This window comes from Chelonus insularis, unplaced genomic scaffold (genome assembly GCF_013357705.1).
Source record: "Chelonus insularis isolate UGA/USDA-ARS -01 unplaced genomic scaffold, ASM1335770v1 contig_77_pilon, whole genome shotgun sequence".
In the NCBI taxonomy this organism is placed as follows: domain Eukaryota; kingdom Metazoa; phylum Arthropoda; class Insecta; order Hymenoptera; family Braconidae; genus Chelonus; species Chelonus insularis.
This window is the reverse complement of record NW_023276746.1, coordinates 165,304-189,591: the sequence shown is the minus strand read 5'-3', so window position 1 is coordinate 189,591 and position 24,288 is coordinate 165,304. Positions and strand designations below refer to the sequence as shown.

The following is a 24,288-nucleotide window of genomic DNA, read 5'->3' as shown; positions in this document are numbered from 1 at the left end:
TTTTATATGGTGGTGAACTTGGTTTAAATCAAATAGTTCATTGGATATGCACAAAATATGATGGTAATGAAAATGTCCACATATATGATAGTTTAAATAGAAATTGTTTAGACGTACAACAAATTCAATATTTGAATGGCTTATATAAATTTGAGATAAATTACATGTGCCATAAAGTCCAGCAGCAAGATAATGGTATAGATTGTGGAGCATTTGCAATATATTTTGCTACATTGCTATGTTATAATGAATTACCAGAATCACATGAACGATATGATGTATCGATAATGAGAAATCATATAGTTCGCATTCTATTAGAAAAAAAGTTAATACCATTTCCCGATTATGATTATTAAATAGACTCTTGTGACATCGGATGTGCCTACCATTGTAAATAATTATGAAATGAGTGAAACGTTAGTTGAAATAAATCTATACTTATAAAATCATAGTTTATATAATATAAACTTGTTAAGAGTCATAACCCATCATTAATAATATCATTTCGGTGAAAACATTCAAATCAGTGTGATATATGCATTAGTTAATCGAAAAATAAAATTTTTAATTGTTTTATAACAAATTCATATTTTTATAAACAATGCATGTTTGATAAAAGTTATATTTAGTTGTGAACAATAATGTCTAGTTAATACTGACTTTATTTTCGAATAAAATTGTTATTCTTTCGCTTAAAGGTATTTTAGATAGTTAATCTTCTTATTTATTTATTTTTAGTTTTTTCGTTATAAAAAAAAACCGCTCAACCGAATTCGTTCAAATTCCTTTAAGATCTTCTCTATAATAATATCTTTTGAATAAATTTTAGTTGAAGTTGATATCTCAATCCGTTCTTGAGATATCGAAAACGGAAAAAACTGACATAATGGAAAGTTAAACTTCCTAATGGAAAGTTAAAGATTAGAAAATGTTAATGTGCGAATCCAAGGACTCTCAGGCACAAGAATCAATGCAATAAGGCGTAAATAATGATTCTAGGAAAACTTTTATGTAATAAACGCAGACAGTAGCAATTTGAAATAGGGTGTGACGGACTTTAATCTGCCTCCGTGTTGATAGGTCATTTCCTAAAGGGTAAAAATATTGATGAAAACATGGAGGCTCAATTAGTAGAGGGTAAGAAGCAGAATGAAGTACTGGAAAAGCTAAAGCTGCTAGCCTAGAAAAATTGGCCTGAAGGTTGGACGGAGTGGAAGGAGTCTTAACTGACAAAGAAACAGCTAGTGAGGGGTCCAGTGGATATTGAACTGACAATGTTGGAATCAGGCTTCTGCAGTGCGTTCATCATCAGTTTGCCAGCTTTGGCTAATAAAATCAGGGTTTCCGCAGCACAGACAGAGTTATTTAATAAAGTTGTCAAGGGCCTGAAACTATTGCTGAAACTAGTTGTTTTTAATTCTAAATTAGAACTGAAAGGTGCAGCAGATCTTTAATCTTTATCGACTTAATGGCTACTTAAATTCCAAAACCTCTCGGTTGGTGAATCAAAGCAAGGTGCCGACGTTTTAGCAGCAAAACGATTTTATGAAAATATTGGATCTTTCTCGACCCTTTTATTACGTCCCGATAAAAGAAAGACATGAAGGGTGCCTCTCTTTCACTTACAAGGGAAGGGTTTTTGCTTACCGGAATGCAACAGTCATGGAGGAACAGGTAGAATATGCGGTGACGTTTTTTCAGGATTTGGGTTAGGAAGTGAATTTAGAAAAATTTGTTCTGAAGGCGAGGACGTCAGTGGAATTTCTAGGTATTGTTTAAGATACAAGAAGAAACAGAATGAGTCTTCCCAGCTAAGGGAAAGGAGCTGTTCAAAAATCTAGGAATTGATATGAGCCCGGGTTCTAACCGATCAACGGTGGTAAGCGTTCTCGAGTCGGTGAGGGGTTTGTAAAATTTTGAATCATGAAGAGGAGAAGAGATTACTGCTTTAGAGTTGGGCTGGCAAGAGTCAACAGAATACTCAAGTGAGTGTTGGTATAAAAGTGGTTATAGCTGGGATAGGACGTGCGTACAAGGTAGTTGAATCGGGTCGAAATAAAGCTAGGGCTGGTATCCCGCAATTTGCTCCCAATTTCCAAGTCTATAGAGACGTTAGTAGAGGGAATAAGGTAAGGGAATTGGTAAACTAAGGGTGTGGGGCCAATGTAGACAAGATTGGTGTAGTGTTTTGTGAATCTGAATTTACCAGGGCAGTGGGTGGTAGAGTAGCCAAAAATGAGGAATTTATTAAAACACTTGACGATCGCGATAAAGTATCGAACTTTCAAGATAAGGTGTACAGTTCGCCAAGGAAGGAAAAAGTTCAATTTATTGTCTCGCGCATCGCTTGATTTTTTTATCAGGAGTGAAAAGGAAAGACCAGGTGTCATCTCATCATCGAAGACTTCAGTGGAAACGTTACTGATTACTCCCTCCCTATAGACCCTGTAGTTGAAGATAAAGGGTTCGAGACTTTATTCAATAAAAGATAAGTGGTTGACAAGATAATTGGCCGAGCTGCGTTTATTAAAGGTTAAATTTAGGGTTTTCGCTAGGTAGTTGGATAATAGGATATCTTTTGCTATGTTAAAAAAATTGAGAGTTTTAAAAACTTGTTTACCGAGACTAATAGGATGCTATTTTTCCGGGTTGTTAAAAGGATTAGAGAAAATTGTGGTGCTTCTTGCTTTCACGCTTACTCCAAATGCCGGCAATTCCTTGGGTGGCTTGAATGATAAGACAGACGCAAAAAGTTAAGGTGATGATGGCAAAGATTGAGAGAATCCATTCTTGTTCTTCCGTCGCTTGTTGGATCTTACTGTTACAAAGTTATCGTTGTCACTCTTTGATTCACTAGAAGGAGTGATTGATAGCCGTTTAGAGAGATGTGTTTTTGCTTCATCAATATTTTTTGGATGAAAAAGAGAATGGTGGACCAATAATATCTGTGAGTCGAGTGCAGTGAGTTCAATTATTTCTTATTCTTGTTAAACATTACCCAACTGAAACATTCAGTCAGCCCTTTGTTTTATACAAATCTGTGAATTTCTTAACTTGTCTTAAGACTTAAGGTAGGTTTCTGTAAAGCAACGGACTGAAGTAGTGTCTCAATAAATTTTTAGAGTGAATGTTAAATTATTATTTATTAATAATAATAATGAACTCATTTCCTTCAATTACATGCCAATTGCATTTTTTTGTTTTACAATACTTCCTCTTACAAAATTGATTGCCTTATAACTAGTGTTTTTATCACTCAACTGTCTTCTATTCGCCTAGGAAGTCTTAATTTAGTCTAGCCTAGATCCTGAATAGGTCGTCATTTAACCCATGATTTAACATTTTAACAGGACATAAAAATATAATAATAAAATTTTACATTCCAGAGAGCGAGTAGCCAATGTTCTGAACATCTGTCCTAGAAAGGTTCGGGAAATCGTGGAATAGGGCCTTAGTGGAGCTGACTTTGATACTGCAGGAAAAAAAAGACCATGAGAAAAATTAAAAAGATATATCTATGCAGAAACCAAAAAAGCGATCCGTACTACAGTATATGATCTCTATAAAGAACGTATGCGATTTGATGTAGAATTTTTTTTTCTATTGGATGATTGGATTTTTTACATTTTGCTATTATTTTTTGATCTTGTTTACTTTGTTCAGGTCGCTCTATTACTCTTCAATCTCTTCTAGAAGAATTAAGGTGGATGATAAAATTCTTTTCATTTTCTTGCCGTTTATGGTTTCTTTGAATGACTAAAGCATTTTAATTTTTTCCTTGCTTCGAAACTTTCCATTTTTTTAGAACCTGGAGAAAAATAAAATAGATCTACACAAATCCACATTTTTGCCATTTTTTAGATCTTATTTGATCTAATTTCTAAAACTCATATCTAAAAAACTGAAGAAAATTTGATCTTCGTAAATTTATGTAAATCTAGTGGTATCACTATATATGTATGTCTATGGAGATCACCATTGATCTCGGCAATAAAAAAAATTCTTAGAATCTACAGAGATTACAGAAGATCTGAAGTGAACGAAACAGATGTACACAGAACAAAGTGGATCTAATTGTGCCGAAAAATAGATCTAAGTAGATCAATGTAGATCTATTTTATTTTTTTCCAGGAAGTCATTTTTTCTTTTGAAAATTTACTTATTTCAATTTGTTCTCATTAATGCCGATGCTTCATTCGTCATTGAAATAAGCTTGACTTCATTGATAATAATAATTCTGGTTTTGAAATTATAAAGAAATCTAATGATCTTCTTTTATACAGGAAAAGAGATATCCAGTGTGCCGGCCAACGGGAAACGTGTAGAAAGGTCATGAGTGACCTTGGATTTTATTACAAAATACGCCGAAGTGATCGGTATTTGATTGGACAGCCTCACATCACATTAAAAAGGATCCGGTTTCTTCAAACTTACAACAATACACGATACGTCGTTTGGCAGGACGAAACATGAGTGCATCGAAAGGGTATTGGAAAATGTAGAGATTGGCAAAACAACGACATTCGTTGTTGCTCAATTAAACATTCCAACTATGGAGAACGGTTTGCCATTTGTCATGCAGGAGGCAAGGAAGGATTTGTACCAGAAGCATCACTAATCCTGAATACGAAGAAGAAACCCAAAGCTGGCGACCACTATTATGGTGATATTGATGCATTAACAATCGAAAATTGGTTTAAGAATAAACTTATTCTGAATTTACCCAATAATTCTGTAATCATCATGGACAACGCATCCTATCACTCAGTACAGGTAAACTTCTTTTATACTGATTCGAGTATATACATAGATTACACCAACCAATTGATTTGTTAATTATTTTAGTAATTTTTCCAATAACGAGATCGCTGATTCTAAAGTTTTCGGAATTAAACATCACTTAAACATAGGTATAAAGATATTTTTTACTGCACGAATGCTTTTCGTTACAGTACACTTTTATTTTATTGCTTTCATACATTGTTTATGCAAGCCCATTTAGATTTGAAATATTAAATATTGCGTGTTGATGTTTTGCGATAAAATCATGCATTCAATAAACTTAAATTTTCCTCTTTTTTAATTGCATTTGAATTTTTTTATCAATGTGTGCTTTATTTATTGTTGTAATATAAGCTACATAAACATATATATCAATGTCACTTCATTTAAATGGCATTTTTCAGATTGAAAAGCAGCCTACAACAGCTTGGACTAAAGCCCAGCTGCAATCGTGGTTCACTGACCACAATATTTTGTTTAGTCCAAGAGCAACAAATGAAAAATTGTATGAGCTATGCAAGATTCGTCGGTTGCCAAAGAAATACGTGCTCGACAATCGGGCGAAAAAAATACCTCCCACATGATACTTCGCTTACCACCGTACCATTACTTTTATAACCCAATTGAGATGGTATGGGGTATTACGAAGACATACTTCGATAAACATATTGGTCTCACCAATAAGTACACCTCGGATGCTGCGCTGGATATGTGGTCAGAAGCATTAGCACAGATAACACCGGAGATATGGAAAAACTGCTGCGAGAAGAAAATTTTCGAAGATTATGAGCGAGATGTCAGTCAAGTCCCAGGAAGGGTTAAAGCAATGAAAAATCACATATTGCAAGATGCTGCATATGAAGATTATGAAACGGAAGGTGAAGATAATGATGAACCTGATAATGAAGCTGTTGATGACCTTGCATTACACCTGAAACGCTCTGTGCGAAAAACACTGTTTAAAGATTCTGTTCCTGATGAGGTGTAAGATTCTTTATGGCTAATATTGATATTTTTCATTGTTTATAATACGTTTTCATTTATTTCTTCAATAATAATCATTTTATAGATGAATTTACAATGTTCATCACATACGGAGATATATGTATGATATGCAACTGAGAACTAATACAAAATACATCCTATTCTTTGCGACTATGATAAACATTAATAAGCAAAAATTAAATAAATAATCCGACAGACTCTCAGTCAGATTCTTCTGATACTACATCAACTGCGAAACAATGGAGCTGTCGTTGGACTCTGCCAGAAGTCTATGACTCATCAGGATCATCATCAGAAGCAGAAAAATCTCATGAATTCTCTGAATACTTACATTCTCCAATGAACTCCAATACCTGGAATTGACCAAGTGAATTAAGTAGAGCTAGATCTTTCCGTTAAAGCTCCAAAGATCTTTTGGAGTCATCCTCATACAGAGAATCATCACTCTTCGATCATCAGAGTTTCAATGGTTTTAGGAAAAAAGTTCAACCGAGGTGTTATCCAACACAACGCAATCAATTGCCACGTAATTCTGCTGGAATTCCTGATGATGGTAATGGACGTGGATCAGGTGTTTGCTCTCTTGATCGACGTAGACCACTGATTGTTATTCAAAATAAAAGTTGAATAATCTATGAATATAATTTTAACTTATTTACAATATATAAAGAATTTTTATTGCACTATAAATCAAAATAAAATTAATAACGCGCGTAGTAATACATTGAGTGCTTATGCGCATGCGCTAGAGGTGGGGCAGTCGGGGTTACGTCTAAGTTCCATAGTACCTCCAAAGGTCTATATTCTTTGGTACCTCTTTGTCCAGTTCGACTATACTTCAAATTTCTGCCCTATTAACTGTAGCAAAAAGCACCTGAAAATGATGTAACGAAATCCATCCTAATTACTGCGTTTTGTTATCAAAAATGATTTTATTTATAATATAGAAGGTGGCAAGGAGGTTAGCAAATAACTTTTTGCGGTGAAAAATTTGTAAAAAAATAATAATTAAATATTTTCTCTTGACGGCCATGAAACATAAAAAATCTTGTAATAATTCAATGACAATTTTCTTTCTAATTGAATTTTATTGAAATATAAATTAATAAAATAAAATGTTTACCAGCGGCATCCTACATGAAATAGGCTTCATTTTGATATTAAAATCAGTGGATATAATTGCAAATTGGCTGATAAATAAGTTATTTCCCGATTCCTTGGGATTTTTTTGGGGGAAACCGAAGTAAAGCCCAGCCTTAAATAGGTATGTAACGATACAGATCGAATTATAGTCGGACTGAGAAGAGTGTTCCTCAGATGCTCTTCATGTGTTCTTGTACGCTTGCGCAGTAGTAAAAAACATGGTAGAAGGGGTAGAAAATCAGTGGTGGGGAGCCCGAAAGCATTGAAGCAACTGAGGAACTCTTTTCTCAGTTCGACAATAGTCTCAACTGAGCAACAGAAGAGAGAGAGAGAGAGAGAGTTACTGCATTTATTTATAAGTTAGAATAATAAATAATTTCCCATTAAATAATTATAACTGTAAAACCATGTGATGACTGATAAACACATAAAGACATTCAATCAAAATTTAAAGCCGTTTATTTATCAAATTTTCTTCCATTACTCATTATATTACTCCTTCGGTTTATTGGACATTCATCATACATGTTCCTTATAATATTTTAATTATTATATTAATATGTTGTGTATTAGTCACTATATTCAGCTATATATTGAATATAATTATCAAACAAGTATCAAATTACTCTGCGTAAATCAATTGACAAACGTTATCTTTATTACATTTTATTATTAATTAATCAATCTACTTTATTCCTCCATTAATTCATATCTACGCTCTTTTGTAGTATCTCATAATCACTTTTAGTTAATCCATTCTTCGTTATTTTATGGAAGCATGTTTATATTGATTAAACATCAATTTTTATATTCACAGTCAAAATTATTAGTACAAATTCCGAGTATTAAGTACAATTAATTTGTGCATTTAATCACTAAAGTGCTGACAAATTAATTTTTTTTTCTCTCTAATTTAATCGTAAAATAATTATAATCATAAAAAAGTACGTATAAATTTCATGCTTAGTATTCTTTTGATAGTCTGTGATAGTCTCTGGCAGTGATGATGCAAAATGAGTATTCTAGTTAGTCAACAAATCTTTAATTTCATTTCAAAATAAATTTAATTATCGTGTGATTCTACGACCATGTAATAATTATTATTATTTTTTTCTGTTTTATCATCTGCACTATTTTTAATTATATAATTATTCAATCAGCTAGTTATTTTAGGCATAAATATTACACTTATTGCTTAATAAATGGCACTGCTGCGTATAATTATGTATGTCACCAGTGTTACTTAAATTCAATTTAGTATTACAATTTATACATTATCATTGTGAGATTCGTTGAAAATTAAAATCAATCACTTTTTTTTCATACGACTTAACATTTTTCAGTTTATAAATGTAAATTCAATTATTTGAGTCTTAAAAAGTCTTTAAAATTATTCGCAAACATCTAGTGCAGTCAGCAACTACCTAATCTATACATTAAAAATAAATTGTGTTAAAATATACATTTTATTTTTGATTATCACTACAAATATTTCTGTAAAATTATTTATTGTTCACTATTATTAAGTATTTAACGTTATCATGGCATTAAGAAAGAAAACAGTTGGTAAAAATAATAGATGTATTGCTTGGGATCATTAACTTTCGCTGAATGCACTGATTACCATCCATACAAATTAAAAAAAAAATAAACAATTTAATATTTTTCTTAGGATATTATAAAATCACATTATAAAATCCACATTTCTGTAAAAAAAATTAAATAGAAAAATTAAAAAAGGTATTAACCTGTAGTTCCTAATGAAAAAATCATTAATATACAATTCCGACTTTCAGTCATTTACTCCAATGAATCTTTTGGTTATTTATCACTGAAACCTATTTTTAAACTCGATATTTAATTAGTCTCATTTATTAATAAAGTTCCTAAAGATAAAGTCTGGTATATTAATATCGACTTTAATGCCAAAACATGGCCGCTTAATGCAAACTTGAAGACTAAGTTTGATTGTAGTTGCAACACGATCGCAACAGTATTGATATTAGAGCCTTGATTTTTCAATTTTTACTGAAACATGATTACCAATCTTTATCTGTAGAATCTTAAACTTATTGATTCCTTCAATAATAATAGTAGTAGTAGCAGTAGTAGTAATTTTCGATGAACAACTATGATATTTTAAAATTACGCTGCATCATGTATGACATATTTTGTTAGGGTGGTACATACGGTGGTGGCTTTCTGTACGTAGGTGTTGGTTTAGGACGATTTTGACGAGTATTATCAGATGTTCTAGCAAACGGAGGTGGTGGTTGATATGGTTCTTCAGAATTCGATTCTTTTGGAAGCATAGGCTGATCAGATCCATCATCAACTTTCTCTTGGTGATATTCAGGTGGTGGTAGGGGTGGTTTCTCTTCTTTCAAAATTACGGGTGATTTATTACCAGGATCAGGTTTCTCTTCCAGTTCATCTTGGAAAATAACTGGTATTCCTTTGCTCTTGAATGTTTGCCGCTCATCATCACGTTCACCACTGACGCTCATTTTTCCGCTGCGTTTTCTTTTGTATAACACACAAGCTATTATTCCAGCTAAGACTAACATAGCTGAAATGATAATAGCAGGAAGCACAAAGGTTATCAGATAATCATCTTGAGACGTTCCTAAAGTTCTTAGATCATCATCATCACGATCAGCTCCTGATAATATTGGTGGTAACATTCCTCTTCCACTGTCATGCGAATGTACGCGTGTAAATTCTCCAAGACAAATTTCCATTGGGGTTAAGGTCAATTGATCCACTGGGAACTCGGTACCCATAATTCTTTCAATTCTGTTAGTGAGCTCTTTATTGTCAGGTTTGACAAAAAGAACTTCACTCAGACGGGTAATTTCGTCATTGGGACAATAAGCCGTCGGAAGAGTTGTATTTCTCCAGGTAACAATTGTATTATTACTACCAGGAGCTGGCACAATGCTGGTAATAGAAATGGCATTAGTATCTTTATCACCAAATAATTCACGTAATTTTAAAATAAAGTTTTTCTTCAGCATCGCTGATTGTGAGAACAATTTATAATTGACACCAAGCTTAATGGTAAACTCAGCACTTGGTTTAACTGTCGATGCTGGTTCTACCACAACCACAAGATTGTCATTGGCACTGGCTCCATCTTTATCAGTAGCAATTAACTGATACTCTTTACGACCTACCTTCATTGGAACTCCATAGAACTCTTGATTCTTAGTATCAAATTGAAGCCAATCACTCGGCGGTATTGGATTCCTATCACTAGTTAACAAAGATAATTTTAAATACGTAGTTGAGCCATCTTCAGGATCATAAAATGTATCCTTGGGTACCCGGAATATAAGTAATTGGCCAACAACGGCACTGATGTGATCAACTTGATTTCTAGGCATCGGAGAGTTATTAACTTTAGGCTCTTGTGTACTTTCTCCACCTCTCTCTGGTAACGGTATTGATGATGGCGATGGTACTACTACTACAGGTCCATGATGATGATTATTTAAATTATCACATAGACGTAAACCAGTTAGTGTAACTTTCTTTACATGTATCTCTGGAGGTAAAATATTTTCCAACATGGCACTGGGATCACCCTCCTTATTAGCTACTAAAATATGGTACAGCTTGTTTATTTCATCTTTTGGACACTTACTAGTTCTTGGAATACTATCGTTAGTCCAAGTAAAAACCGCTTGATCGTTGCCTAATAGATTTATTGATCTCACTGTTATCTGATTTGTATCACGGTCATCATATAGCTCTGCTAAACTTTTGATGATCTGAAAAAATTTTAGAAATATAGTGAATATCTCAGTAGATTTTCAAGGGAATCATGTTTTTAAAATTAAAATTCTAAGCCAATCATTTTTATTTTTAAGTCCAATCAGGATGAAAGAGTAGGGAGAATTTATTAGCAACATAACAGAATACCAAGTCTATGTTTTGAAGAGCTTATAGCATTCAGCATAACATTCAGCCGTATTAAGGTTATTTGGCATTAACAAAACTCGCAGTTAATTACCCTTTTTTTAAATTTTTTCTGAAAGACCATACCTCCATGACTTGAGAGAAAAAAAAGAGATTTTCTACCATTTTGTTTAGGAGATATAATTACTTAAAGTTATGCAAAAATATATGAGCTCTTGTGACTGTCCTTGTTTAATTTTACCGGAAATTAATGATTTATAAAAAATTGGCACAGTTGACCCACAGTAAAAAACATCTTAACATAAAGAATAGTATTTGAAATGCATTTAAGTTAAATTTCAACATGATTCACCACACAGTTTTTTTTGAAATTTATGTTTAAACATTGTAACTCGGTATCTGTCTTCGTTTCTCCACCATATTTGCTAGGAAAAATGGCAGCAATGCTAATCAAAACAATTTAAATAAATTAAAGTTTATCGCTTATTTTTCATTAATAACTATTGCACTCAACTTATAAATTATTATTACAAATAATATACGCAAACTATGTACAAAGTTGTTTGATAGATTTTGAAAAAATAAAAAAATCCTTACTGTTTTGACTACCAATCTGTGAATGCCAAACTACCTTAAGTGCATAAGGTTTTAACAATATTTTTTACTTTAAATAATAAATCAAATGATAAATTACCTTCAATTCCCAATCAACATCAACAGGGAAAGTCATTCGCTTGTTTTCAATTTTCAAATATAAATTGAACTCATGATTTACTGATCGACTTGATCGATGCTGTTGTACATAAACATCTAAACGATCAGAAGCACGAAGACCTTGACGATCTGAAGCTACTAGTTCATAGCCCCATACAGAAACATCTTTTTCAAGAGGACTGTAAAAAAATATAACTTTTATTAATACAAATAACAGTATTTTCTTGCTTCATTTACAAGTTGTAAATTTATTTTCAGAAAACTTTTTTTTATTATTGAACAATCAATATTCATTAAATGATTAAATGTGATTACTTACAGCCCATAAACCTCTTGAGTCTGATTATTAAACTGAAGCCAATGAGTTTCCTTCAACAGACTACCTTCGAAATATAAAGCAAGTCTAAGATTCCTGGTGTCTCCATCTTCATGATCGATGAATGTGTTAGGTGGAATAATATAACTGAGTGGTTTTCCGGCAGTAATTGGAACTTTTGGTAATCTTTGCTCTTGTTGAGGTGGATAATTATGTGCTGGTTCATATTCAATTTTTTCTGTTGGAAATTCTGGTGTTTCTGTGGTTGTAGTAGTGCTAACAGTACTGGTAATAACAACAGAAGTAGTACCAGTACTACTTTCACTAACAACAGTACTCAGTGTAGAACTTGGTATTGTTTCAGTAGCTATTGTTGTCATTACCGGTGGTGTCACTGAGCTTGCAGGAGACGTTGTGATAGAAGTGAAATTCAAAACTGGTTCAGACTCAGATGCTGTGGATGATTTACTATCAAAATGAGGTATTATTGTTGTCGTTTTACTCATCTGATCTGTTGTAAGCATTGAAGAGCTTTGTGTCACCTGCAGTATAAAAATTCAATTAATTTTCTATTTAATTATCAAAGGAACATGTACATGTTCAACTAGACAATGCACATGCTCTAGTTATGTTATGTGAATAATATAATCTTAAAATGTGCTATTGTTTCAAAACTTTTTTGATGTCTGACGGAAAATATGTACAAAAGTGCTTGGGTTTCATCAAAAATTACTGAGTAAAAACGTACAAACTTGTAACAAGTTCCAATTAGAACTATACTAGTTCTTTTTTAACTATTACCCCTTTTCCGAGCAAGACTCATTTTAAAGTTAATTTTGATATTAAGTATTTTAAACGTTTCTATAAATTATTTTTAAAATATTAGCGATCAATTCGAGCCCGCTACACTGCCCCTTTAGCGCCTACACAGCGCTAGCTGTATTGAATATCGTTGTCTTAATCTATAAAAACAACGCACAAATTTTTTTCACTTTCTCCATATTTTTATGATAATCTAAAAAAATTACCACAAAACTACGATACTGGAGATAAGTTGATATTTCAAACAATCTATCAATAGATATCCAAATTTTTGGTAGAGTTCCGTTCAGGAGACACCTTCAAAAATGAATTTTTTGTGCTGGGATACACTAAAATAGTGATTAAATTTATTTAGGCCGTATGAGGGACGGCCCAGATCAAGGGAGGAGCCACATATGACGAATACAGACACGATTTAAAGCGAATTACATTGACTGGCAAGATAGCTTAACTGGTAGAGCAGCCAGCGCGTAACTGGAAGGTCCAGGTTCGAGTCCTAGTCTTGACAGAATATATTTTTCTCCGAAAATCGTCCTGAGCTAGTTGTGGAGTAGTCTATATGTGTTTAATTGGCTGAAGTGGAGGTGCACTCCCACATAGGAATTTCTTTCATCCACTTTATTACACAAAATTCATACATTTTTACTCAGATTAAAACCATTTAAAAAAAAATTCTTTTTATTTCTTTGATCTGAAATGATTTTTTACTTCCCGCCTGTTTATAAATTCTAAACACTAAATATGGCATTAATTACAGAAGCAAATGGAATGAGAGCTCAAAATGTAATATTTTACAATGCCTGATTGATATATACAAAATACTAATAAATAATCAATTAAATGGAATATTAAGCTGTAAGCAAAGCATTACCTGATCAGTAGTATTATTAACAGTTGTGAATATCGTGCTCGTCTCCACAATGTCACTTGTCGTTGCTGTGCTCGTGGGAGGGTTAAACAACGTTGTAGGTAAAAATGTAATAGGACTAATAGTATCAATATCCAATGGTATTGTTGTTGTTGTTATAACAATCGGGGTGATTGGCGTATTGAAATCGTCGATTCTATTTGATTCTTCAACATTATCAGAGTCAAGCTCACTTTTAGAGCTGATTCCTGGTGATGGTGATGATGATTGAGTTATACTTGCTTCATTAGTAGTAGTTTCTGTTGTTATGCTCGTTTTTAAAGTTATCGTTGGCGTTTCTGGTGACACAACACCCATAGATGATGTTTCGAATTCAATCGTTGTTGTATTCAATGTAGAATATACCGGTTGAGTAGTTGAAGTTGACGATATACTTGGTGATGGTAATGGTGTTTCAGTTGTTGTAGGTGTTGTTTGCAAAGTTGTCTGCGAAATTGTTAGTATATGCGATGTATGCCGAGATAATTGTTAATAACAAATTATATATTATGAGTGTAAAAATTTAAATTATTTTTGACAAGAAAGAGCAATTTCTTTTGTTTAAATTAAATATTTTTTTGATAATTTTCTATTTTAATTGAGTTTTTGAATATTATTTTCATTGTTTTTTAAGCTATATTGACCTCAAATCCTACAATCTACCATTTTTAACTGATTTCTTAACATTAAAAACCCTCAAGCATCTCTAATAGCTAGCGATGACAAGGTATATAAGCTAATTACATATATAAATGAAATAGTTGCTGGCTGAGGTAAGCTTTTGATCTGTAGATGTAAAATGAAATCAAAAAATCTTACCTCTTGTGCTGTTGTAGACATCTCCGATGTTGTAACTATGTTTGTTTCATGTCTATTCTCAATACCAGGAATGATTTCATCCTCATTTATATGCTCCACAGGCTAAAATAATTACATAGTTATTGGTAATATATAGTAATGTAAAATTTAGTTCTGTTGGAGTGTCTCTTAAGTAATATTGAATATATAAAAAAAGTTTCAAATAAAAATCAATTTAAGGATGTATATCTAGTCAAATCGAGCAGTATTTCTAAAAAAGTTTTAGATAGGTTTTTTTTTCAAATTATGTGTACCTACATTTTTTTAAATTTAACTAACGATTAATTAGTAATAATTCAAATTGTATTGATTTATAATCATTTATTATGAATAAAAGTTTTCATATGACTACTGTTAGCATCGCATTCAACATGTCGGACCATCCATTATTCCATTTTGCCAAAGTTTTTATCTAATTTTAGAAAAATAAACCCATTATCACCTATTTTTTGCATAAGTAAATAGAAAAACGTTCAAATTTTCTAGAAGTATATTTTTTTCCATACAAATGGATGAAACATAGCAAATTTTGTCATTTGCTTCCAATTTCACATACTTCCGGTACAAATAACACGTAGTTTAATGAGACTATTAAGTTCAATTGTTTCATAGAATATATCAGAAACGGTATAAAAATCAATAAAATATTATTTACTTTATTATATATCTCAAATTCAAGCTTTAAAGATGAACTCTATAAAAGTGTGATACATCCTTAAGGAAAAGTCTTTCAATATTAAAAAAATAATATCTCACCCTAATCTATCTAAAAATAAATATACGTACTTTCCAATCGGAACTTCCTTGACCATGATGATGTCTATGGGGATGTTCTACTGGTGGTTCTGGTTCTTCATCGCCTATTTTTGGTCTAAAGTGATCCACTGACGGTAAGAATTTACTAGGTGGTATTTCTGTGAATGATTCATTATTATCATCACCATCATCTTCACCTTCAATGACTCCTCGTTCATTATCATCATACGCATCATCGTATTCCTCATAATTCTCATCATAATCGTCATTATCATTATCATTGTTTGTACCGTAGTCTCCAGAACCAATTTCTCTACGACTTCGTACCAAATCATCATCCCGCGGTGACTCAGTTTTCACTTTCTTCTTGATATGCTTTATTTTGGACACTTTTCCAACTTCTACTGATTTTAAATTTGTAGCTGTTGTTACTTGCCAATAAGCAACTGGTGAGTGAAGTGTTTTGGTCAACGTCTTATCTTTTGTTTGTTTCTTTATGATCTTTAATAAATCTGCCTGATGCTTCCATAAGTGACCTTCGCAGCCGACCTAAAATAATTGATGATTATTTATTAAATGTTAAGAGAAATGAATCATTGGCTATTGTTCTAAAGTATTTAGCTAATAACACTTTTGTACAATGTGAACTAAGACTAGATGATGGCTTATAATTTGTAGACAACTTAAATAAAATTTAATTATGCATAGACTTTTGTTATTAAGATTAATTTTAAGATGACTCTTGAAGATTCCTATAACCATTAAAATGTCTACAGACTGCTTTATTCAGTAATTAACTTTTAGACGACTTAATGGTGTGCATTATCAAACATTGGCTCACATTATCATTATTAATTCATTGTTATTTTTATTATAATTATCTCAATAAATTGATTGTCATTATTAATCAATGTATAATTTCTATTCTTTACACATTCTACTCAATGTTTGATTTCCGACTCTTTATCAGCATCACAAAATATAATCCACTAAAATATCTCTATTATTTTCTGGTCTTTCACGCTGAAAAGAATTACTTGAAACATAAAATGAGCCTTGTTTGAAGTTCTATATGATAAATAGTTCTTAAGATATTGATTTTTTAATTATAAAACACTTTTAAGCATCTCTTTGCACACAGTTTAAGAGATCGTTGAACAAAATTGGTTAATTTTCAACCTATTACATCCCCTAAGTCTATTATCAAAGTGTATTGATTAATTAAAATTTGATGATTTAGAGATTTAGATTTCTGATTAATGCATTACTCGTTATTTTTATTTAAAAATTACTTAACTTGACTCCCCCAAATGAATACATTCTATAAAATACAGTTAAGGGGCCTCGAGCGGAAAAATATAGATATATAAAAATATATGGACTTTTGCGCACTAGTTTTAGGCAAATAAGTAGATAAAATAATAAAATATCGATAGGAAAATATTCGTGCAACAACAATCGATGAACTGAAACGAGATGAGGACGATTGGTTGAAGAATAAGCAAAATATCCGAAATTAAAAGTCAAAAGCGATTTGACAGATTTTGGTCGGCCACATGTAAACGAGTGAGAGTTAGAAATATGAAAAACAATCTGTCAAATCGCTTTTGACTTTTAATTTCGGATATTTTGCTTATTCTTTAACCAATCGTCCTCATCTCGTTTCATTTCATAGATTGTTGTTGCACGAATATTTTCCTATCGATATTTTATTATTTTATCTACTTATTTGCCTAAAACTAGTGCGCAAAAGTCCATATATTTTTCCGCTCAAGGCGCCTTAAAAGTTAAAGTTGAAATTGTTAAAAATACGTCTAGTTGTTTTTGAATAAACTTTTTTTTAAAAAAGATTATATAATTGATAAAAATACACACCTGCCATTGTATAAAAGTTGAATGCTTATCCTTCCGACGTCGATGTTTAACATTGGATCCAGGCCCAGTAGATATTATCGTAAAATTGTCAATTTTATTGTCTTCTTTGTCATTCAGACTACTACCACTCATTGACAATGCACTCTAAACAAAGTTTTCAATGAATATTCTACCTCTATCAATTGCATAATCAAGAATGTAAATACCAACCACATGAAATCCTAGATGATTAGCAAGTTTCTCTAATGCTTTGACTTTTTTATCAGGTTTGAGATCATCAAATCTCACATCTAGGACCAAGGTCATGAGTGTTTGTTTAGTTAGATCACACGAAATCTAATAAAATAGAAGAACATAAATTTTAATTATTTATTATTATTGTTAAGTTAAATATGAACATTTATTGTATACCTTTTCATCTTTGTGTTTGTCAGTTTGATATTTCTCTATCACTTGGATGGTGAACACGTCATCAGCAGCATCATTGTTAGCCATCCCGTAGGCTTTGACGCTTACATAATGTGGGCCTATGTCCTCTTTAGCTGGAACTCCCATTAGTGTAAAGGTTGCTTCATCAAACGACAGCCATCGTGGTAATGGTTTATTGTTTCTTCCACGTACCTATGACACAAACCATTTATGGTTATCCTCAATTTTAAATGATAAAGATTGTCAAATAATTCATTTGCTTATTATTATTAAATCAATGTGTTAAAAAATAAGTATCCTGTCCTATATTAAACTAAAAATTAAAACATCAACTGAACTGTAATTAATATTTTGTAGTAGGAAGTCGACATATGACAATCGAAACAACTATTTGAATTTTTTTCAAGCTTGAGACTATGATTTAAATTGGGCTCTATTTTTTTTTTTTATTCAGATATTATTTGTGAGTATTTAGATATTGATTTTAGGGTAGTTTTCTAGTCTTGGGTAAGTAGAATTAATGAATATTGTAATGAATATGTGATGGCAATAAAAAATTATTTTAATTCTCAACTTTTAGTTATAATGAGAAACAAAAAGTTTATAAATATTTTTGTGTTTAATTATTATTCATTTGCTTTTTAAATTGAAAACAATTTGTTGCATGAGCGAATCTTAACGCATTAATATTTATTGCATACGAATACATATTTACCACTCATATGATCATGGCTAGCCTATAATTTTCGGAAAAATAAAATTCCAAGATTTTTTTAAGTTAACGGTTAAATTATTCTCTATGCATTCATCAATCATCTGAATTTATTTTAAGAGAAATTGTAAATTCCGTTTTAGAGTATTTATCGATAAAATATATCACGATTTTTTTAGATTATAAGAAAAAACATTCATTTTTTGCTATACAATAAAAATTCAGCCAAAAAAAAAAATCATCAAAATCTTTTACGGAATAATTATTTTAAATAAAAAATTCTTTCATAAACAATCCATTTTCACAGTGAAAACTTACTTCATAGTGTGTAATACTTCCACCAAAAGCTTGTTTAGGAATCTTAAGTTTAAAAACATGCCCGGTAGTGGTAGTAACATCAGGAAGACTCCACAATCGTTCAACTTTATTCAAATGATGATCCTGTTTCTCATAATTGCCCACATTATCGACCGGTGTTTTATTTAACTCCAAAGCTTTATGACTAATAGGACTGGGATGAATTAAAGGCTGTTGTGCTGTAGTATCCTCCTCATCCATGTCATCAAACACCAAGTCATCGTCCTCATGTTGTAAACTTCCCAAGACCACCAAAGGTAGTAACAGCAGTAAGAAAGTCGTCAACTTGAACTGCTGTCTTGACTTGTTATCCATTTTTGGATCAGCTTGTAGCTTCCACAGTCTATCTCTGTTTCATGCTGTTTTATCTAAAACACAAAAAAAAATCATTAAAATTAAAACTGTATTCTATCATCAATATAAAAAAAAGAGATCTTTTTTTTTGTATTTTCTTTATTGATGATAGAGTCGACAAGCCTATCAGAGCTGAAAATGACGATTGTTACGATTATTATGCATGAGCGAACGGCATGAATGATGAATGGAATATTTAAACGAGTCAATCACATGATAAATAAATATTATACAGATATAGAATCTACACATATAACATATATAGCATTTCTTACAAGTTTAATTATAGTTACTCTTACTCATTGCCAAACAAAAGACAATCAAAGATCATTCAGATTGATAAATCATGCAATCATTCTTTTAAGTAACCTATAATTATACTCATTGACACACCTATTTCAGCTGGGTAATAATTGTTATTATTTTTTTTTTTTATTAAAAAAAATATTGAGTAATTTGTCTATCAGCCTTTTGAAATAATAATTATTACAGGATGCTAATATTTATTTAGTTGAAAAGATCACTAATTTTTAAAATATGACAAAGGCAAAAATCTTTTTGATAAATAGAACACTTTTGTTCTAAGCAACTTAACAAAAGTTCTGAGCACAAATTGGTAAGTAAATATTTATAAATATATCAATATAACCCAATTGCGTTATTGAAATAATGATGTTTCATTATCGCATCACAAGTGGATAGCATAGAATGGTTGGTACAATGCTATAGAGTATATATCTGGCGCAAAAACCATATGGTATTTCAATGTGATGATATAAATATAACGATGACGAGACACTCTGCTGCCTACGGATGCTTTCTATTCCTCAATGTGGTGAATTTAGAGATATTATTTTTATCTAAGTTACATAAAATAAAAGTCAACGAGATGAGAATTATAAAATATCTTGATAAATATTTGTTTTGTGATTGTGTTGAGTTATATTTCGATGAATAAAATCCACAATTTGCCATGGGTTCCACCCTGAAGTCACTGGTAAAATCACTAGATAAGATATTTCTTGGAATGAAATAAAAGGAATTAATAAAATCTTCATTATCTTTGAATATTTTGTTTAAATTTTTCTGAAAAATAACTTTACCTTAAGATAATTTTTCCAATAAAATCATCATTGTTTTTTCTGACACAAAAAGTTACATTTCCTTTAAAGAATATCAAACATCAATTGAAATTAGCATTTATATCAGTCCATTAATTATTTATTATGGTTGTAGTCACCAGATATTATCATTTTGCAGTACTATTACAGATAACACCTAAATGTGTGTGCTATACATTTGATAATTTAAATGCTCTCACTAGCATTTATAATCCTATTTATTCATCATTTCATCTTATTCCATGGTAATTAAATTATTCAACCTAAATACTATTTAACGATTGTTTAAATTCAATTTAAAAATATAATTAAATAAAAACTATATCATAACTTACCTAAATTTTTCAACCGGTATTTTAAATTAAAATTATTATTCATCTCTGTTGACAAATACATTGAGATAGTCAATAAAAACTGATAATTGAAATTGAAAAAGAAATCTCTAAAGACAAGAAAAAAAAACTTAATAATTATAAAGTCATTATTAAACAGGGCACTTGGTTACTTACAACATCAAGTCAAGCAGAAATAAATTAGCATTATCCAGCAAAGTACAATAACATTTAAGTGTCCAGCGTAGGTTGTGTGATAAATAGCAGGACTTATCATATTACATAACATTGATTTGTATATTAACCATATATACTACTGTCATACATAACAATTATCATTTAATAATGAATATTCATTTAAAGAATCCAAAGATAAAGGCTAACCACAAGCACTCCAAGATTATTAAGCAGAGCATTTGAAATGTCATGAAACAAAATGGCTGTTATTTTGATGTAAATAATAAAATAAAAAAAGGATGCAAAAAAGGGATAAAGTGCAATGTCCTCGAATTATTTAAAAGCAGCAATAAGCTACTAACAGAATTCAGTTAGTGATGGCTCCATGCCACACAACACACGGCACTGTATAACAGTATGGCGTCTAGTACAGCATCTAAAAGTGTATTTAAGAGTTTGACCCTGCTATCCGGTCATACCAATTAAATCCTACGTAACACACTCTCACTCAAAGCATTATAATTATCACTAGACTTATTTAATTTTTCTTTTTTCACACTTTAACATAAATGTGTAAACATCAAACACTCTTGTGTATTAACATTCACAATTAAATAATATACTCACTAATAATTAAATGTATTTATTCCTTCTGGGATGTTCACACTGCACTCGCCGGTTTCTTAAATCCAAATTTACTTCAACATAAATAAGAGAAAGAGCATGAGCTTATTAAAAGAGATGAACCTGCCGCTGCTGACCGAGCCTACTAACTGAGTACGATGTTACCCAGAGTTGAGCGGCTGTTTCTCACACTACTTTCTTGCTGTCTCTCTCTCTTTCTCTCTCCCAATTTTACACCCCACAGTCTGCGTGCTTTCGTCTTTTTTCCACTCTGGCGATTATTCTCTATCGTACCCTCTTCACCACCACCACCAATGCCATTACGCATCACCAGTTGAAAGCATCTCAGACACCACATACATTGATATTTATTATATATACATGTGTTATATGTTTCATACATTTATGTACGTCCATCCACACCATCTCTCTTACTCTCTCAGTGTGTATATACATTTGTGTGATACATATAGCTATATTCAACAGCTATCAAACATTTGCCTGGAGATGTTCCACCCAACCTCCCACTGATGATTTTGCAACTGGAATTTTAGTGTTAATTTAGATGTAAATATGTTCTAATTCGTGATCAGAACTATGTTGGTTATTCTTGAGAAAAGAGTATTGGATATTTACTGTGATTTTAGAGCTGAAAGAAACACGACAATCAATGATAAGTTATTTTAGGCATTTTAACCCTTAAAACACTACTATTATGATTTTAGAAAACAGTTTTAGAGGTGAACCATGGTAATTTGGAATAGTTTAGACGTTGTTTTTCAAAATAAGGATGACAATAGATAATTAATTAATTGGAGCAATAATTAAAATAAATAAGTAAAAAATTCAATTGTATATCAAGTAAGTTATAACATCACTGGAAAATAAGTCATTTTGAATCTGTTCACTGATTGAACTATAGCTTCATTCACGATGTTGGTATATACAAAATAAATTAATTTATATTTTATTTATTATAAGATAGACATTAGTCTATAATAAATTTAAGTGTTTATGAAGATAAATAGGATATAGGAGTTTATATACATATTTGGTTTGTTAAACATTTATGGTGTTGGCGAGGTTTGCCAAATGTTTTTGCTTAGATAAGACATAGGAAATTCTTTGTGTTATGCACTTCTTTCTATTGGCTCCTTAGTTTTTAAGTTAGTCGTCTACCGGATTTGTGTCTACTAGAAGGTCCAATGAAATTATCTTTCAAATATATGCTTTTTGTTATAATAATATTAAATTGATCCTTTCCCATTATCCTATTTGTTCAATATTACAATACACGGGAGATTAATCAAAATATGTGGATCAGCGGAATAATTGATTTTTAAATTTAAAACAAAATATGACGCAGCTGGTTTTTTTTGGCTGGGAATCAGTCCATTAAATTCAGCGCATTTTTTTCTACAAATTGAGCCTAGTCTTAACTTGTACCACGAAATTTCATATTTAAAATGCACATTGATTGGACTACTAACGACGTTTGGTTTGTAGTCATAATTCATGATGTCGAGCATACCGATATTTGATTGATTATCACTATGCAGGATACAGTGAACATAATAATTCCTGAAAATAGCCTTACAAGTAAATAATTGTTATTTATCATGATAAAAGAAAACCAGATGTTATAATAATGAAGACAGCAATAGATAACAAGTGGCATTTGGAGCAGTAAAATAATGAAGAAATGACTCATAACTGAGAAACAATGGAGTACATTTTTTCCAGGTATTTTTTTTCTTTGTTACTATTATTTATTTCAAACTATAATTCATTAATTTTTTTTGTCATAATTTATTGAAAATTATCTCTAGGAATTGATATTTTATTTTTAAATCAGTAGCAGAAATTCTGTTTTAACTCATGCCAAGAAGAATTAGAAATTTAAACTTGGACAAAATAAACTAAACTGCCCACATCATAGTCACACTGTACATACCATCTTTTATGTTTTGTATAGAAAGATATATTTCTATATTTAGCCTTACTGAAACTTAATACAATTATGAAGATAGAAATACTATCAAGTTTACTGGTAAATGACCTTTTTTCTTAACAATTGAAATTAATTTATAACTCAGAATTATTTTTTTTTCTTTCATTAAAACCAATAAATATCAGTATTATTAAAACTAAATAATCTTTTATTAGATATGAAGGAGTTAAAAATGAAATGAAAAAAAAGAAGATATTTTTATTAGACCATGTGTGATAAATTGTGCTAATAACGAACGATTCATTATCGTTAAGTTGGTTCAGGGCAGTTCACATCAGCGATGACGTCATGATCCGCAGAAATTAGTTGGTAGGCGAAATTATCCACAATATTCATCAAGATTTCTCAACTTACTCTTTTGCCTGGGATTCTCAGTTACTTGTGATGTTGGTGAGGCTAAATGTTTATGAGTGAAACAGATGTGCCTTAGATAGCGTGGCTCCTACACTTAACCCCTACATCTTTCATTTCTTTTACTTTATTTATACGCATCAAAAGACTTTAATGAATATCTGTAAACACGCAAAACATTATAAACAATTATATTTAATTTTTACCAAAGTTCTGAGCAAATGTTATACTCTGATATTAACGTCAGTCATTGGGTCGTAAAAAATCGATGTGTAATAAAATAACATTGGTTGGAGATATAAAGAGAATAATTAGGTATTTAATAGTTTTGTCACGCACACTGTACACACATCCTGTCCCGTCAAGTATCTATTTACATATACGGAAGGACAATACACTTGGTATTAGCTGATGCTTTATCCGGTCTGCCTCTTCCAATTGGATCGTATTTTTTATTCACGAGTTGTTATTTAACATCGTCTGGCTTCGGTATGTAAAATCTCATTAAAAAAAAAAATATTTCAATTAAAAATAAATAATTTAAATGAATTAAATATTTATAGCATTCATCAACATTTTTTGCGTGTCTTTTTCATACCACAGGCATCAAGTCTACAAATAATGAGAAGTGGAGGAGGAAGAAGCTACCCTAATGTTTTTTCGAAAAATTATTACTGAAGTATAAGGTAAAAATGAGCCAGACGTATATTGGCTTCTAGCA

General features: G+C 31.2%; 1 protein-coding gene across 5 annotated transcripts; it reads right to left on the bottom strand.

The window, feature by feature from the left end:
* Positions 1-7,371: 7,371 nt before the first annotated feature.
* Dg (Dystroglycan) lies at positions 7,372-21,449 on the bottom strand. 5 transcript variants are annotated; one of them, XM_035090515.1, is made up of 14 exons: positions 21,209-21,449; positions 20,408-20,514; positions 20,192-20,342; positions 20,055-20,115; positions 18,559-18,965; positions 17,511-17,720; positions 17,310-17,435; positions 17,100-17,243; positions 15,255-15,773; positions 14,430-14,531; positions 13,575-14,057; positions 11,885-12,423; positions 11,546-11,744; positions 7,372-10,703 (listed from the first exon to the last, which is right to left on the bottom strand). In XM_035090515.1, exons 5-14 carry the CDS (start codon positions 18,910-18,912, stop codon positions 9,105-9,107), a joined length of 4,275 nt encoding a protein of 1,424 aa, XP_034946406.1. In that variant the 5' UTR covers positions 18,913-18,965; positions 20,055-20,115; positions 20,192-20,342; positions 20,408-20,514; positions 21,209-21,449; the 3' UTR covers positions 7,372-9,104. The 5 variants fall into 5 exon arrangements, with proteins under 5 accessions (XP_034946406.1, XP_034946403.1, XP_034946405.1 ...); XM_035090512.1 differs by having other exon boundaries at positions 20,055-20,342; XM_035090514.1 differs by lacking the exon at positions 21,209-21,449 and adding an exon at positions 20,582-21,177 and having other exon boundaries at positions 20,055-20,342.
* Positions 21,450-24,288: the final 2,839 nt, after the last annotated feature.

What these genes read in the sequence shown, in the direction of transcription:
- Dg (XM_035090512.1), bottom strand. Translation starts at nt 18,912, where the DNA reads ATGGATAACAAGTCAAGACAGCAGTTCAAGTTGACGACTTTCTTACTG. An exon ending in GAAGTATTACACACTATGAA is followed by an intron (nt 17,721 to 18,558) that starts GTAAGTTTTCAC and finishes TTTGTGTCATAG; the next exon opens with GTACGTGGAAGAAACAATAA. An exon ending in ACTCAAGAGGTTTATGGGCT is followed by an intron (nt 11,745 to 11,884) that starts GTAAGTAATCAC and finishes ATTTTTTTACAG; the next exon opens with TCCTCTTGAAAAAGATGTTT.